The sequence below is a fragment of the Ipomoea nil genome, unplaced genomic scaffold (assembly GCF_001879475.1).
Source record: "Ipomoea nil cultivar Tokyo-kokei standard unplaced genomic scaffold, Asagao_1.1 scaffold0302, whole genome shotgun sequence".
NCBI lineage: Eukaryota > Viridiplantae > Streptophyta > Magnoliopsida > Solanales > Convolvulaceae > Ipomoea > Ipomoea nil.
In genome coordinates, this window is record NW_017616730.1 from 1,796,162 (window position 1) to 1,811,501 (window position 15,340).

A 15,340-nucleotide genomic window follows, 5' to 3' on the forward strand; every position below is an offset into this window, starting at 1 on the left:
TATTTTTTGTGTGATTGTACTTTTGGTAAGATTGTATATTTGTAATTCCATACGTGTGCACTTCGTATTTTATCTGTGTGCACTATATAATAGATTCTTGTACATATATAAATGTGTGAATTTCGTATTTTATCTGTGTGCACTATTGTGTACTACTACAGCTATAAGATGACATAAAATAAAGTGCGAGTAGCTTATGCATTACACCGTTTTATTCATTTTAGTTATCGCTTTTTGTTTTTTTTTTTTGTTTTTTTTTGGGGGTGAAGATTCATTTTTAAAAAAAAAAAATCAATGGCTTAATATATTAAATCAAACCTGAGATACACAAAGGTGGGATAGTTTTCCACACACCAAGGACAGAAGCTAAACCAGTTGTCCGAGATACCAATGGCCTAGCATTCGCACTGAACATAATACTCGATTTATTAAAATTTATCAGATGACCTGAAGCTGCACAATATGACTATAAACATTTCTTTACCTCGTTCGCCTTGAAAAACATCAAGTTGTCATCTGTAAAGAAGAGGTGGGATACATAAGGGGCACCCCGGGCAACTCGCACACCATGTATGTCCCCGCGTGCCTCTACCTGCTGTAACAAAAGGGACAAACCTTCAGCGCAAACAATGAAGAGGTAAGGGGACAATGGATCACCCTGCTTGATACCCCTTGTAGGGACAACAGTACCTGTAGTCTCACCATTCAACAATATATTATACCGTACGGAGGTTACACATAGCAACACGAGGTCAACCCACCCACGGGCGAACCTCAATGCTAACATCATACCATCTAAGAAACCCCACTCCATACGGTCATAGGCTTTTACCATGTCCAACTTAAGGGCTGTCCAACCCTCTATACCCTGTCGTTTCCTACGCAAGAAATGCCCGACCTCCCCAGCCACAATTATGTTATCCGTGATTAACATGTCTGGTACGAAGGCACTCTGAGACGAGGATACAATACAATCAAGAACCTCCTTCATACGATTGGCCACTACCATAGCAATAACTTTGTACATCACGTTACAAAGCGCTATAGGCCCTAAGTCCAAGACTGTCTCAGGGATTTTCTTCTTTGGAATTAACACCACATTGGTATTATTAAGATCAGGTGGCAAATAACAGTTGTTTATACATTCATAAACAAAAACAGTTAAATCCCTACCTACTACAAAATACTCATTTATTATGTCATTTTATGCGATTTTAAGTTATTTCGTACCCACACAAGTTACTTGATAAAACATTATTGTTTAATGTTTTTTTATAGTAATATTGATCCTGTTACAATTCTTTTTAATGTTTTTTAGTTCTTCTTTCAAAAGGTTGAATTCCCATATTGTTGCTATCGAAATTCAAATTTTAAATTTTTCTCCTAAATATTATCCACTGAACTATTGAGTTAAGCTCATGCAGACAATGTTTCTTAATTCTTAATCTATACTGTATATAAAAACAAAATCTTGAAATTTTAACTTCCCGCCCAATTCCTAAAAAATCTCTCTTCCCAATACAACATATTGTTTTCTACTTTCCCAATTTAACTTCCCGCCCAATTCCTAAAAAATCTCTCTTCCCAATACAATATATTGTTTTCTACTTTCCCATTCGTACAATAATTTTGGGTAAAAATTATATTCTAAAATTATAAAATAGTGTAATACAATTCGCTCTGCACATCTAATCTATACTATATATAAAAACAAAATCCTGAAATTTTAACTTCCCGCCCAATTCCTATAAAATCTCTCTTCCCAATAAAATATATTAATTTCTACTTTCCCATTCGTACAATAATTCTGGGTAAAAATTCTATTCTAAAATTATAAAATAGTGTAATTCAATTCACTGTGCACATCTAATCTATTCTATATATAAAAACAAAATCCTGAAATTTTAACATTCCGCCCAATTCCTACAAAATCTCTCTTCCCAATAAAATATATTGACTTCTACTTTCCCATTCGTACAATAATTTGGGGTAAAAATTCTATTCTAAAATTATAAAATAGTGTAATACAATTCCCTCTGCATATCTAATCTATACTATATATAAAAATAAAATCCTGAAATTTTAACTTCCCGCCCAATTCCTACAAAATCTCTCTTCCCAATAAAATATATCGTACAATAATTCTGGGTAAAAGTTCTATTCTAAAATTATAAAATAGTGTAATACAAATCCCTCTGCACATCTAATCTATACTATATATAAAAACAAAATCTTGAAATTTTAATTTCCCGCCCAATTCCTACAAAATTTCTCTTCCCATTAAAATATATTGATTTCTACTTTCCCATTCGTACAGTAATCTATACTATATATAAAAACAAAATCATGAAATTTTAACTTCCCCCCTAATTCCTAAAAAATCTATCTTCCCAATAAAATATATTAACTTCTACTTTCCCATTCGTACAATAATTATGGGTAAAAATTCTATTATGAAATTATAAAATAGTGTAATACAATTCACTTTGCATATATAATCTATACTATATATAAAAACAAAATCATGAAATTTTAACTTCCCGCCCAATTCCTAAAAAATCTATCTTCCCAATAAAATATATTAACTTCTACTTTCCCATTCGTACAATAATTCTGGGTAAAAATTCTATTCTAAAATTATAAAATAGTGTAATACAATTCCCTTTGCACATCTAATCTATACTATATATAAAAACAAAATCATGAAATTTTAACTTCCCGTCCAATTCCTAAAAAATCTCTCCTCCCAATAAAATATATTAATCTTTCCCATTCGTATAATAATTATGGGTAAAAATTCTATTCTGAAATTATAAAATAGTGTAATACAATTCACTTTGCACATATAATCTATACTATATATAAAAACAAAATCCTGAAATTTTTACTTCTCGCCCAATTCCTAGAAAATCTCTCTTCCCAATAAAATATATTGATCTTTCCCATTCGTACAATAATTCTGGGTAAAAGATGTGAAGTGGCAAAAGTTCGGCAAGGTATAACTTTTGACTCGGTTGTCCATTTTGGACAAATATTTTTTTGAAATTGCGTATTTTTTCGAGATCTATCCACCGCAAACTGCCGTAGGCGGTTTGGCCCACCAATTTCTAAAGAAAATTCTTTATTAAATAGTTTTTAATAATAAACTATGTGAACCTTATGTTTTATTAATGAATTTTTAAATTTTTTAATTAAAAAATTGTCCCGTGCATTTTTTAATAATCTCTCTTTATAATTGGTCAAATTATTTAATTATGGTAAATTAGGGAATAATTAATGATGGTAATAGAAATCCTAGAAGAATATTTAATTATTGTTATATTCTTCCAAAAGGAAGAACCCCAACCCTACAGAGCATGAACCACAGAGGCTAGACCGGTGCTCACTGCGCACAAGAAACCCCCTTCACTTTGAGAGGTTGCTCCCACACTACCGCTGATGAGACTCGATCCCTGGTCATTCTTCCAAAGTTTCACTTCTATGACCAGTTGAGCTACCCATGCGGGCTTAATTATTATTACCTTATTATTGTGACTCACGGATTACAATACAAGAATATTTAATTATGGTTATATTATTATTGTGTGCCTCACGACCATTATATACTAACAAAACTTGAAACAAAACTAATAATAATAATAATAATAATAATAATAATAATAATAATAATAATATAAGTGATAAAAATAATATCTAAAAGTAATTAAGTGTTAATAATAATAGTAAGAATATTAACGTAAGAATTATAATATAGAATAAATCGTAATAATTAATAACTATAGTCTAGGATTAAATTTTGAATTATCAGAAAAAATAAGCGACCTCTGGTGAAATTAACTCTTAAATAATTATATATCGATTTAAATATTCTTAATATATTACAACAATTCCATTCCGTACATCGTACGGGTGAAAATACTAGTTCTAGGTAAAAATTCTATTCTAAAATTATAAAATAGTGTAATACAATTCCCTCTACACATCTAATCTATACCATATATAAAAACAAAATTCTGAAATTTTAACTTCCCGCCCAATTCCTACAAAATCTCCCTTCCCAATAAAATATATTGATTTCTACTTTCCCATTCGTACAATAATTCTGGGTAAAAATTCTATTCTAAAATTATAAAATAGTGTAATACAATTCCCTCTGCACATCTAATCTATACTATATATAAAAACAAAATCCTGAAATTTTAACTTTCCGCCCAATTCCTAAAAAATCTCTCTTCCCAATAAAATATATAGTTTTTTCTACTTTCCCATTCGTACAGTAATTATGGGTAAAAATTCTATTCTAAAATTATAAAATAGTCTAATACAATTCCCTCTGCCCATCTAATCTATATTATATATAAAAACAAAATCCTGAAATTTTAACTTTCCGCCCAATTCCTAAAAAATCTCTCTTCCCAATAAAATATATTGTTTTCTACTTTCCCATTCGTACAATAATTCTGGGTAAAAATTCTATTCTAAAATTATAAAATAGTGTAATACAATTCCCTCTGCACATCTAATCTATACTACATATAAAAACAAAATCCTGAAATTTTAACTTCCCGCCCAATTCCTACAAAATCTCTCTTCTCAATAAAATATATTGATTTCTAAAAAAAAAATGCTTTATTAAATAGTTTCTTAGAAAAAACTATGAGAACCTTATTTTTCATTAATGAATTTTTAAATTTTGTAATTAAAAAATTGTCTCGTGCTTTATTTAATAATCTCTCTTTATAATTGGTCAAATTATTTAATTATGATAAATTAAGGAATAATTAATGATGTTAATAGAAATCTTAGAAGAATATTAGAATTGAAGAATATTTAATCATTGTTATATTATTATTGTGACTCACGGAATAAAATACAAAAATATTTAATTATGGTTATATTATTATTGTGTGGCTCACGACCATTATATACTAACAAAACTTGAAAAGAAACTAATAATCATAATATAATAATAATAATAATATAAGTGGTAAAAATAATATCTAAAAGTAATTAAGTGTTAATAATCTATATTATATATAAAAACAAAATCCTGAACTTTTAACTTCCCGCCCAATTTCTAAAAAATCTCTCTTCTAATAAAATATATTGATTTCAACTTTCCCATTAATTATGGGTTAAAATTCTATTCTAATATTATAAAATAGTGTAATACAATTCCTATTGTAATCTATACTATATATAAAAACAAAATCCTGAACTTTTAAATTCCGCCAAATTCCAAAAAAATCTCTCTTCCCAATAAAATATATTGATTTCTACTTTTCCATTCGTACAATAATTCTACAAAATCCTGAACTTTTAAATTCCGCCAAATTCCAAAAAAATCTCTCTTCCCAATAAAATATATTGATTTCTACTTTTCCATTCGTACAATAATTCTGGGTTAAAATTCTATTCTAAAATTATAAAATAGTGTAATACAATTCCTATTGTAATCTATACTATATTTAAAAACAAAATCCTAAACTTTTAACTTTCCGTCCAATTCCTAAAAAATCTCTCTTCCCAATAAAATATACTTATTTCTACTTTCCCATTCGTACAATAAGTATATTAATGTAAGAATTATAACATAGAATAAATCGTAATAATTAATAACTATTGTCTAGAATTAAATTTGAAATTGTCATGAAAGATAAGCGACCTCTGGTGATATTAACTTTTAAATAATTATATATCAATTTAAATATTCTTAATATATTACAACAATTCCATTTCGTGCATCACACGGGTGAAAATATTAGTTATAAACAATAATACTTAGGTTTGCGTAATATTGTAAAATAGTGTAATATAATTCCTAATACAATATATTGTTTAATTTCCTACTTTCATATTAGTACTACAATTCTACATTAAAATTCTTATTCGTAATACAATACACCAATATTAAAATTCCTATTCCTATTCCTATTCAACAATATTATTCTGTCACTACTCTCTTGGCCTTTGTAACGGGACGCGGCTCATCATCACAACATTGGTAGATCACATTGTCGAAGCAAGAATAGTTAATGGGACACATGAAGGAACCAAAGTTCTTATCCCCCGAATGTCTCTCACTCCTTCTGATACGAGATTGTCCTTCAAGTTCCAGCGTAAACAATTTCCAAACAAAAGTCAAGGCCAAACACTAACTCACGTTGGGTTATTGCTAAAAAAACTGGTCTTTAATCAATGACAATTGTACATGGCTTTCTCCCGAGTCACCCATCATGATGGCCTGAAGGTGTTAGCTCTAGACGAGGATGGACAATATTGTGTTGCGACTACCAATGTCGTCTACAAAGAAGTTTTCAATAATGTATAAATACAATCGATGATATTATGTTTTTTTTTTCAAAATGACAAAATTGCTATATATCTAGAAAAAAAAAAAAAATCCTCTATACAAATGAATTAGGATAGCAATTTATTATTATAACTAAGTTGCTAGAGAACGAGCACATTTGCCCAATTTATAAAAATCCTAAACAATGATATATAAAATCTCTAAAGTTACAGCACCGCAGCGTACATCTACACATTAACTATTAATTCAACAATTATTTGGTTGAACTCAAGCAATGATAACATCACATAACATAATGAATCCAAACCATTTTTTCAATTGCACTATATAATATTTGATGTTATAATTTATATAATTATATATATAATCTTATACTTGTCATAATTCGATCATATATTCGGTTGTATAATCTGGACCCCTGGGTTCATATAATCCATCAATATATCGTTCCAAATATTCTTAAAATATTATAGTAAATTCATTTCGTGCATCGCACAGGTGAAAATACTAGTTTGTGTAAAAGTTGTAAATGAAATTCCATGTACTACTCCATGTACCACTCCATGTACCAGCGAGCCCGAATGAGTTCACTCACCGGGTGGAGACTCGCGATTGAGCCAAACCTTGCTCCGAACAAAAAGACCACATAGTCATTAGTCAAGGTGACGAAATATCAAAAATTTCTGCAAGAGTGCAATTTCGAAGCCCTTTCCTTTCCCCTTTCAAAACGACGAATCTAATCTCATTTTCATCTGTCCAGTTTTGAAAAGCTAGGGTTTATTAAGTTTCCCAATCAATCGGGAAACCCAATTTTGCCCTAGATTACGTGCGCGGGAGAATAAATGAAAGCTTTGAACGGTCTGACGGCGAAATTCATGAAGAACCCTGCTCCTGTACTCTGATGGATGGTCCTAAAGCAGTTATACACGACATAAGTTCGGACGAGGAAGAGGCTACCGGCGAGAGGAGCGGTGTCGGCGCTGATGGAGGAGGCGGGGATGACTATGACTGGCTAGCGGGACTTCTCGACGACGACAAGGAACCTTCCGATGATTCCGATGATGTGGTCGTGGTGGGCGAGGTTATTTTGAACTCCAGGCAGACTGTAAAGTCCTCGAGTACAGTCTCTAAAGACTCGGCGAAAGCTGTGGACGATGATGACGGTGATTGTGTGGTATTGGAGGGAGATCCAGATAAGCCGGTTACTATAGATAATAATGATGAACGGGATGATGATTCTGATGAAATACAAGTTGTTAGCGAAAAGGGTCAGGTAAAGTTTCAGTTTTTTTTTTACCCTTTTAGAAAAGAAAGAGAAATAATAGCTAAAAGAATCATATAGAGCAGTTGGAAATGGTAGTGTAACTGAGTTTATACTTTGTAATGCTAAATATGATACATGGTAGTAGGAAATGGTGGCCTAGCTGAATTTATGATGCTACATTGACAGCGGCATATAGAAGACAGGAAGGCTAAATCCATTGCAGTTGTGTTTTAAAAGGCAGGAATTTGTAAATTTCCTGCTCTTTTATTCTTTTATTGACATAATTGTCTTGTTTCTCAACTTTGCGCTGTGGTACGAGGATGAGATATTTACCAATTACAACATATATGCATGATTTATTTCTTAAAATTCACCTTTTATAGACTAGTTGGATAGTTTGATGAATTTCACATTAAAATGTCTGTCATGTCATTATGCCTGGCGCTGTGTCGTAAAGTATTGCCACTCACTGATTTTGAATCATATGAGTTCCAGCATGATTTTCTCTCAATCTCTTTTATCGCTCAAGTTGTTGATTTAGCAGTTATGGTTCCTGGAATCGTGCTTGGCTGTGCTTTCAGGACTAGTGTTGCATTATACAAGCATAAGCAAATGTGAAGTATTACCAAATTTGTAGTTCAGTGGGTGCTCTTCTTTGAACAGATATTCTAACTAATGATACTCTTCTTTCCTTACCTTATCTTGTTTCTTCCTTCAGTTAAATCCACACTGATGATATCCCTTGGGACCCTGTGGCTGTGGTACATTGCAAACTATTTCTATTTATAATTGGGACTTGGGAGGAGTGGATTATTATGTCCTATGATAAAACTTTGAGATTGAAGTACTTGGTCTGACATTGAGACTAATAGAAACTGTGTTATTCAATATTCATTCTTCATGGCAGCTACCCTATGTATTGCTTATTCTTTTCATTGTCATTGGGAATGGGTATTATAAATAGTTTCATTTTTCTCCCTCATGGTTTGGAGCACTTTGATAATCTGTTCCTCAATCATACCCAAGTTGTTTTCAAATTACAATCTGACTTGAGATATGCTGAAATAGGTTTTTTTTTTTTTTTTTTTTTTTTTTTTTTTTTGTTTTTGTTTGTTTGTTTTAGTAAGTTCTAACTTGGCTCAAAGGATTGATTATGATACTAATGTAACGACTTTATCTCATAATTTGAGTTTAAAAAGTCTTCATTACAATTATTATCTCATTGCTTTTGTTCCTCTTTGTAGGTTGCTTGTAGAGATTATCCTCATCCACGGCATCATTGCGCAAAATTTCCTTTTGCTTCCACTCCACATGACAGCTACTGTGACCAGGCATCTAGTTCCTCTTTTCCTTGTCCTTAGAAGACTTATCTCATTGCATCCTAGTTTCAAGTATATATTATGCTTTTCTGATTGCTGCTTTTCTTGATTGCAGTGCCATTGTTATGTCTGTGACTCTCTTGCTCCTTGTGGGTATTGGGGAAATGGCATTTCTAATATGGACCATTGTCATGCCACTGATAAGGATGCATTTTGGAAAGCCAAGAGACAAAACACTAAGAAAAACAATGTCGTACTAGCAGTTCCTAGTGGTGTGGATGCTATGGTCTCGGTTCCACTGCCCTTGGTGAACCAGCCTCCATTGCCTCCTCAGCTGGTGTCCTGTAATGTAACACAGAATCAGGCCTTCACCCAGTTCCCTATTCGCCCCTGTTCAGTGTCGGTCAGACCTGGAACGCCAAATATTACAAGGCAACAAGGAAGCCATCCTCCTGGATTTAGTGTTCCAAACCATCTGCCTGGATACATTATTCCAAGAAGCAAATTTCAAGACAATTTGGTCTCCCAGCAAATTCGCTATGGGTATAGAAATGGAATCTCAACTGATAGAAGACCAAATACTTGTCCAGTTAGCCCCCATCTTATTTATTCTCGCACAGCATTTAAGAGGTCTGGATCAGCTTCACGACCTTTAACAGCTCCTAGACATGGGAACACTTCATCCCATAGTCATCACAGGCCTCCATTTGATAGGAGTCTTTCTCTGGGTCCAAGGTATGGAGATGGGCATAGCTGGATGGCTCCAGCTACAGACACTAATCCGGGGTCCTTCCCAATAGACCTCGGCTGGATTCCATCCAATCCAGTGTCTTCCCAACCACAACTATCTGTGCAGCCAAGCCTGGAAAGTGAGTCTGTGAATTATTTACCATCTGGACCTCAAATTTTCTCCCAGCCACAGGTGAATGGTGCAGATTCATTGCTTTCAGAGTCACAGGTGTTCTCTCCATCCCCAAATTATGCTAATCCTATGTCTTCTCAACCTCGAGTTCCTTATCAACCAGCTCTTGGAAGAACATTCAGTGACTGTTATCCATCTGAAATTCGTTCCTCCTCCCAGCATGTGAATGGTGTATATGAAAACTCAGTACCCTCTGAGCCCCAAACATTGTTTCAGCCATATGTAGAGAGTAACTCTATGGACACAGCTCTACATAGCCAGGCATTTGAACATCCAAATGGGGTAAACAATTTTCAGAATCCAATGCATCCCAGACCTGAACTGGCCTACCAGGCAAAAGGGCCCTACTCTAACAATCTAGCCCCGTATGAAGCTACAGTTGATTGTCAGCTATCTTCAGAGCCCCGTATGACCAGTAACTGTGAGAATACTGATGATCAACTTGAATCATCTGCTGCACGTATTTCTTTAGATAGCCAAAATATTTCCCATCCAGCAAACCAACCTCAAAATGCTTATGTGCCAGATATTGCATCTCTTAACTTTAATAGGGAGGTTCCATTCTGTGAAATCAATGAACCTCACCATGTAGCATCAGCGGACAAGTTCTTGCTCGCACCAGACCCCAACAGTCAGTTAGCTGAGAACTCATTGCCCAGTGCTTTGGACTTACGTTTTGATAATTGGATGTTTGAAGATCCAGTTGTTCCGAGGGTTATAGAAGTTTCTGTGCCTCTGGGATTGAATGCATACTCTCCTGAACCTGCCCCTCTCTGGGATTGAATTCATACTCCCCTGAACCTGCTCCTGTAGATTCTTGGAATCTTTTCTAATATTTGGCCTAAAACTGGCATAATGCATCTCTGCCCTAAAATGTCTGGAGCATTTGTTTCTTGTCTGACTCACCATGCCATTTTAAAGGTTAGAGAAGGAATATACACTCTAGGTTTAACCTAGGTTTCTGTTGTACTCTAGTTATGCACTTCAAGTGTACACAGATTGCAATATCTGTACAGAGATTAGGCTCATCCAGTTGAATTGAAGAGCAAATTATTGATTAAGAAATAATATTTGTCTGTAGTTATAGCTTTTGCACTAGCACTTCATTTGCCCAGTTTGATTGCTGTCCTATTGTGGTGGTGGTGTTGACTCCAGGAAGATCTATGCTTTTCTCATATCATGTGTAGTTTATTGCCAGCAATTAATCAACCATGTCTGATGTCAAATTATATTTTTGTTATGAGAATACAAGTCTAATAGTGAAAATTAAGGTAGGAGTATAGAGAGGATTATGCCTGTTGACTCTTTTTTATTTAAATTAGTCAGCTATGAGCAATTTTAACTAGTTTACCTCTTTGTATTTTTTTTTTTTTTATTACAAAGGAAGGGGGATACCCATACAATCTATGCCTACACTAAGGCTCGAAACCTAGACCTCCCACATAAAGGAGCCATTCGATACCAGTGGACCACAAGCCACCGGTACCTCTTTGTAATTCTTTGACAGTTAAGATTCTTATAGTGGCTACGAATTTCTCATGTCAGTATGATAGAATTGTGATGTGTTGCTCAGTTTTTGAGGATGTTTTGATGAAGTGGAGGATAGAGAAGGAGAGAGAATGTATTTGGTCTTCTTGCAAGCATTTGATTTTTTTGTGTGCTCGTAGGAGAGAGAGAGAGAGAAGTCAGAGGAAAGGCACAGATGTGTGCGTTTCGCGTTTTGTGCACATACGTCGTCCAGCCGGGCACATTACATGCTTTGTTTGTTTGTTTGTTTTTTTTTTAAAAAAAAACTTTTTGCCACTTTTTCCTCTTTTTTCCTCTCTTTTTTTTTTCTCTCTCCTAATTGGCACCTCAAAAATCACAAAAAAAAACTACTCTTATTGAGGATGTTCTTAAAGCCAGTTTTATGATGACTCGTGACAAGTTTCAATGTCCGGTCCGATGATGTGGTAGACCAATTTAGAATTTATAAATTTATTTAAATTATTAAGACAATTAATTAATCTATAAGTGAATGCGATCTATTGTCTTTTTTAATTGAATAAATCAACTAAAAAGAAATTTAGTTGACAAATAACGACTGAATTTTCTTTTTAACACAAAAAAAAAAACAGTACAATTAGTGGCCCATATCTAAAGTTTAACGACAATTGAACTGGAGTCAAAAGCCCATTTCCAAACTTTACTTCCAGAAAGTTCGGCCCATTTTCGTTGTCGTCTTCGCAGTCTCTGTGTCTCGAAGCTCCATTTCAACTTCTCCTCCGTATTAGCAAAGCTTTTGTGGTCGGCTCGCGCGCGCGCGCTTTCTTGCATAAGCAGCAGGAGTTATGGCGTTATGGATGGAAGCAGGTTCAGAGCCAAAGACGGACACAGAAACTGCCGACCTTGATGCCATAGCTGCTCTCAAAGAGTCCGCTGCCGTCGAACTTAAGGTTATCTTTCTTCCCTGGAAAAAAAATAGTTTTCCGTGTTTAAGAACGGACATTTTGACACCCTAATTGTCTTTCAGGAAAAGGGGAATGAGTGTGTGAAGAAGGGGAAGAAGTATTATTCTGATGCGATTGATTGCTACACCAGGGCAATCAATCAAAAGGCTTTGAGCGATGCCGATCAATCTATTCTTCATTCCAATCGAGCTCATGTTAATCTACTATTGGGGAATAATAGACGAGCTCTGCAGGATGCTGAGGAGGCAATCAAACTTAACCCAGCTAACGTAAAGGTTGTAATATATATATATATTCTGCTGTTTGCCATACAATTAGTTTGTCCATTTTCGTGCCCAAGCAGCTTAGTTTGTTCCTGAGGATAGATTGTGAGCCATTGGATCGAGCTTAGTTAGTTCGTGGTAATAGATTGTGAGCCATAGGATCGGGCTCTTGCATCCTGGCGGGCAACTCAGTTGGTTCCTAGTCGATCCTAAGCCATAGGATCGAGCTTTGGCAGTCGTAGTGTGGGAGTTACACTCGATGTAGTTTCTTGTGGGCACCAGACACTAGTCCTCTCGCCTAATTGACCACTGAGTTACCATGATTTATCACTCCAGTGTCTGGTAGGCCGGGGGTGTGGGGCAGGGGCAGGGGCAGGGGCGAGGGAATTTTGCCGGGGTAGTTTGTCAATTGTTGTTACTTGTTTTTCCCCTCTGCGGAGCTCTTCGTGATTATTGATGCATATTCCATTGTTTAGGCATTTTACAGAGCAGCCAAAGCATCAGTGTCACTAAATTTGTTGGATGAAGCAAAATCATACTGTGAAAAGGGGCTTGAGCAATCCTCTTCTAATGATGATTTGAAGAAGCTGGCCAAGCAAATTGATACTCTCAAGTATGAACAAGAACGCCGTGAAGCTGAAATTTCTAAAGCCATTGCAGCTGCTAAGGTCTACAATTCTCACTCTTTGGAATGGGGGAAGCAGTGTAGTCCTCAAGCAAGAATCTCTTAGCTTGTTTTGTGAATCTATGCAGGGTCTCATCTCTGCCTTTGAGGATAGAAACTTGAAGATTGGGAAGGCAATGTATCGAGAACTCACTGGATTGAAGAAGCCAAGACTAGACAAAAATAATATTCTTCACTGGCCCGTTGTTCTTCTGTATCCAGAGGTTATGTCTAGCGACTTCATTGAGGATTTCTGCGAGACAGACATGTTTTCAGCTCATCTTGACATGATATCCTTTTTGCTTCATTCTCTGTTTCTGTATTTTAATTTTTGAGTGTATATTAGTTCGGTATGCAAACCGTTTTCATATGACTGAACCTTATTATGTATCTTTAATAGATTCTTGCAATCCTTAGCCTTGAAACATGTTTTCAGAAGATTGTCCTCCTTTGACATGGGATGAAGGAAATGCTTATACTCGTGATGCTCTTGAGCTGTACTGTAAGGTATGATATTGCTTGTTCTATTTCTACCTTTGGTTTTGAAATATGGGTTTTGAAATACTGAAATGAACAGTCTGCATTGTGCTTCAAATAATATTATCAGAACTTGAGAATAATATTTTTTTTTTAAAAAACATATATCTCATTCTAAGGAAAACCTGTCCAGATATTACTATAGTATTTAGCAAATCTCTTTGTGGGTGGCAATAATCTTCATTGAGCTTCAGAGCTGGATAATTTCTTTCTCTTTTAGCTAGTCAAGAATTTTGTTCTACTCTCTGAACTTACTTAAAAATGAAACCTTTGGTAAAATTGAATTTAGATTTATTGCTTTCTTTTACTTTATTTATGAGCTGTGTGCATATTGGAATCTTGCTACAAATAATTGATAAATTTTGTTGGCTGCTTGGTTTTTTGTTTGTTTTTTTGTTTTTTTTTTTAAAGGACTATATATATTGGGCCTGTCTGATAGGCAAGGTCACGAGTTTTCCTTTTATCTCCAACTCAAAGCTTTTATCTCTGTGAAGCTGGTTCTTCTGCTTTTGTTTCTTAATGCCATACATGTGATCTGTCAGGCTGGTTCTGAAGTCCCTTTATCCAAGAAAGAACTTCTTCGTTATCTACTAGAGGGAACGACTGCTTCTCATTTGGAAAGTTTTGATGATGAGGATATAAATGCTGCTCAAGAATCAACTAGCTGCAGTACTTCACTTGGTATGTATTTCTGAATTCTCATGTTCCAAGAGAGAAGTTCTCCTTCATCACCCTACCTCAGAACATTTCAGTCGAAAAATATTATGTTGCCCATAATGCGATCAAGGCCCAGAACCTAGGCTATTTGGTTTTAGAAACATTAGTACATGGAGAAGGCCAAATATTTATCCTTTGATTGGTTACCAAATGCTGCTTGTGCCCGTTTACTTTGTATCTGATTCTTGGCATTCTTCCCAGGCAATAACCCCAAGTGGGTGAAAGTTGATGAGAGGAGGACACTTCACAATGTACTGAAAGAACCAAATCTTGTAATCCCCGGAGTTCCTGGTATTCACAACTACCCCCACTTTAAAGATTAGAACTTAATCCTCTCTTTTTCTTCTTGTTATTCATCTATTTTCTAATGTTTGTTGCAGTGTTTTTTGTCGTTTCAAGGAAGTCCAGCTTCTATAAAACCTTCAAATCTGGAAATTGGTCTTTCTAACAGGTTGCATGACCAAATTCAGTTTGTTCAATTGGAAGAATTTCACAGTGCCATCAATATCCTCCCAAACGCATTTCATGCCACCTAGTTAAATCCTTAATCCACTGTATATTAGCTACTATAAGTTAGACCAGTGAGATTGCTCAATCTTGGCATTTGAACCATCTTTTGTCATGGAAGTGTTGCAAGTTATCAATTCAACAATTTTGACTCTTGTTTAAAGATGCTACAAGATTCACTACTGACATGGCGGTTGGGCAATAGGCGGTTCCCTTTGGGAGTTGAATTTCAAACTCTGTGATTATTAAGTCAACAACTTGATTAACTTAGCTGAAGTTGTCGCCATAAGTTTTGCATTCTAGGGCTTTAATAGGCCCGTTCTCATCGGGAATCAAATTTGTAACATTGTGATTACTAAGTCTAACATTGTGACCAACTTGGCT

The 15,340-nt window shown here is 34.7% G+C and overlaps 2 protein-coding genes across 3 annotated transcripts; both read left to right on the top strand.

The window, feature by feature from the left end:
• Nucleotides 1-6,940: 6,940 nt before the first annotated feature.
• Nucleotides 6,941-10,919, top strand: LOC109161650. Its single transcript, XM_019310143.1, has 3 exons — nucleotides 6,941-7,586; nucleotides 8,822-8,908; nucleotides 9,012-10,919. The coding sequence occupies exons 1-3, from the start codon at nucleotides 7,215-7,217 to the stop codon at nucleotides 10,599-10,601; spliced, it is 2,049 nt and encodes a 682-aa protein (XP_019165688.1). The 5' UTR covers nucleotides 6,941-7,214; the 3' UTR covers nucleotides 10,602-10,919.
• A 1,110-nt stretch (nucleotides 10,920-12,029) lies between these two features.
• LOC109161669 (tetratricopeptide repeat protein 4 homolog) lies at nucleotides 12,030-15,222 on the top strand. 2 transcript variants are annotated; one of them, XM_019310162.1, is made up of 8 exons: nucleotides 12,030-12,253; nucleotides 12,331-12,543; nucleotides 13,008-13,199; nucleotides 13,285-13,485; nucleotides 13,622-13,702; nucleotides 14,275-14,413; nucleotides 14,651-14,740; nucleotides 14,830-15,222. In XM_019310162.1, exons 1-8 carry the CDS (start codon nucleotides 12,149-12,151, stop codon nucleotides 14,895-14,897), a joined length of 1,089 nt encoding a protein of 362 aa, XP_019165707.1. In that variant the 5' UTR covers nucleotides 12,030-12,148; the 3' UTR covers nucleotides 14,898-15,222. The 2 variants fall into 2 exon arrangements, with proteins under 2 accessions (XP_019165707.1, XP_019165711.1); XM_019310166.1 differs by lacking the exon at nucleotides 13,622-13,702 and having other exon boundaries at nucleotides 13,285-13,419.
• Nucleotides 15,223-15,340: the final 118 nt, after the last annotated feature.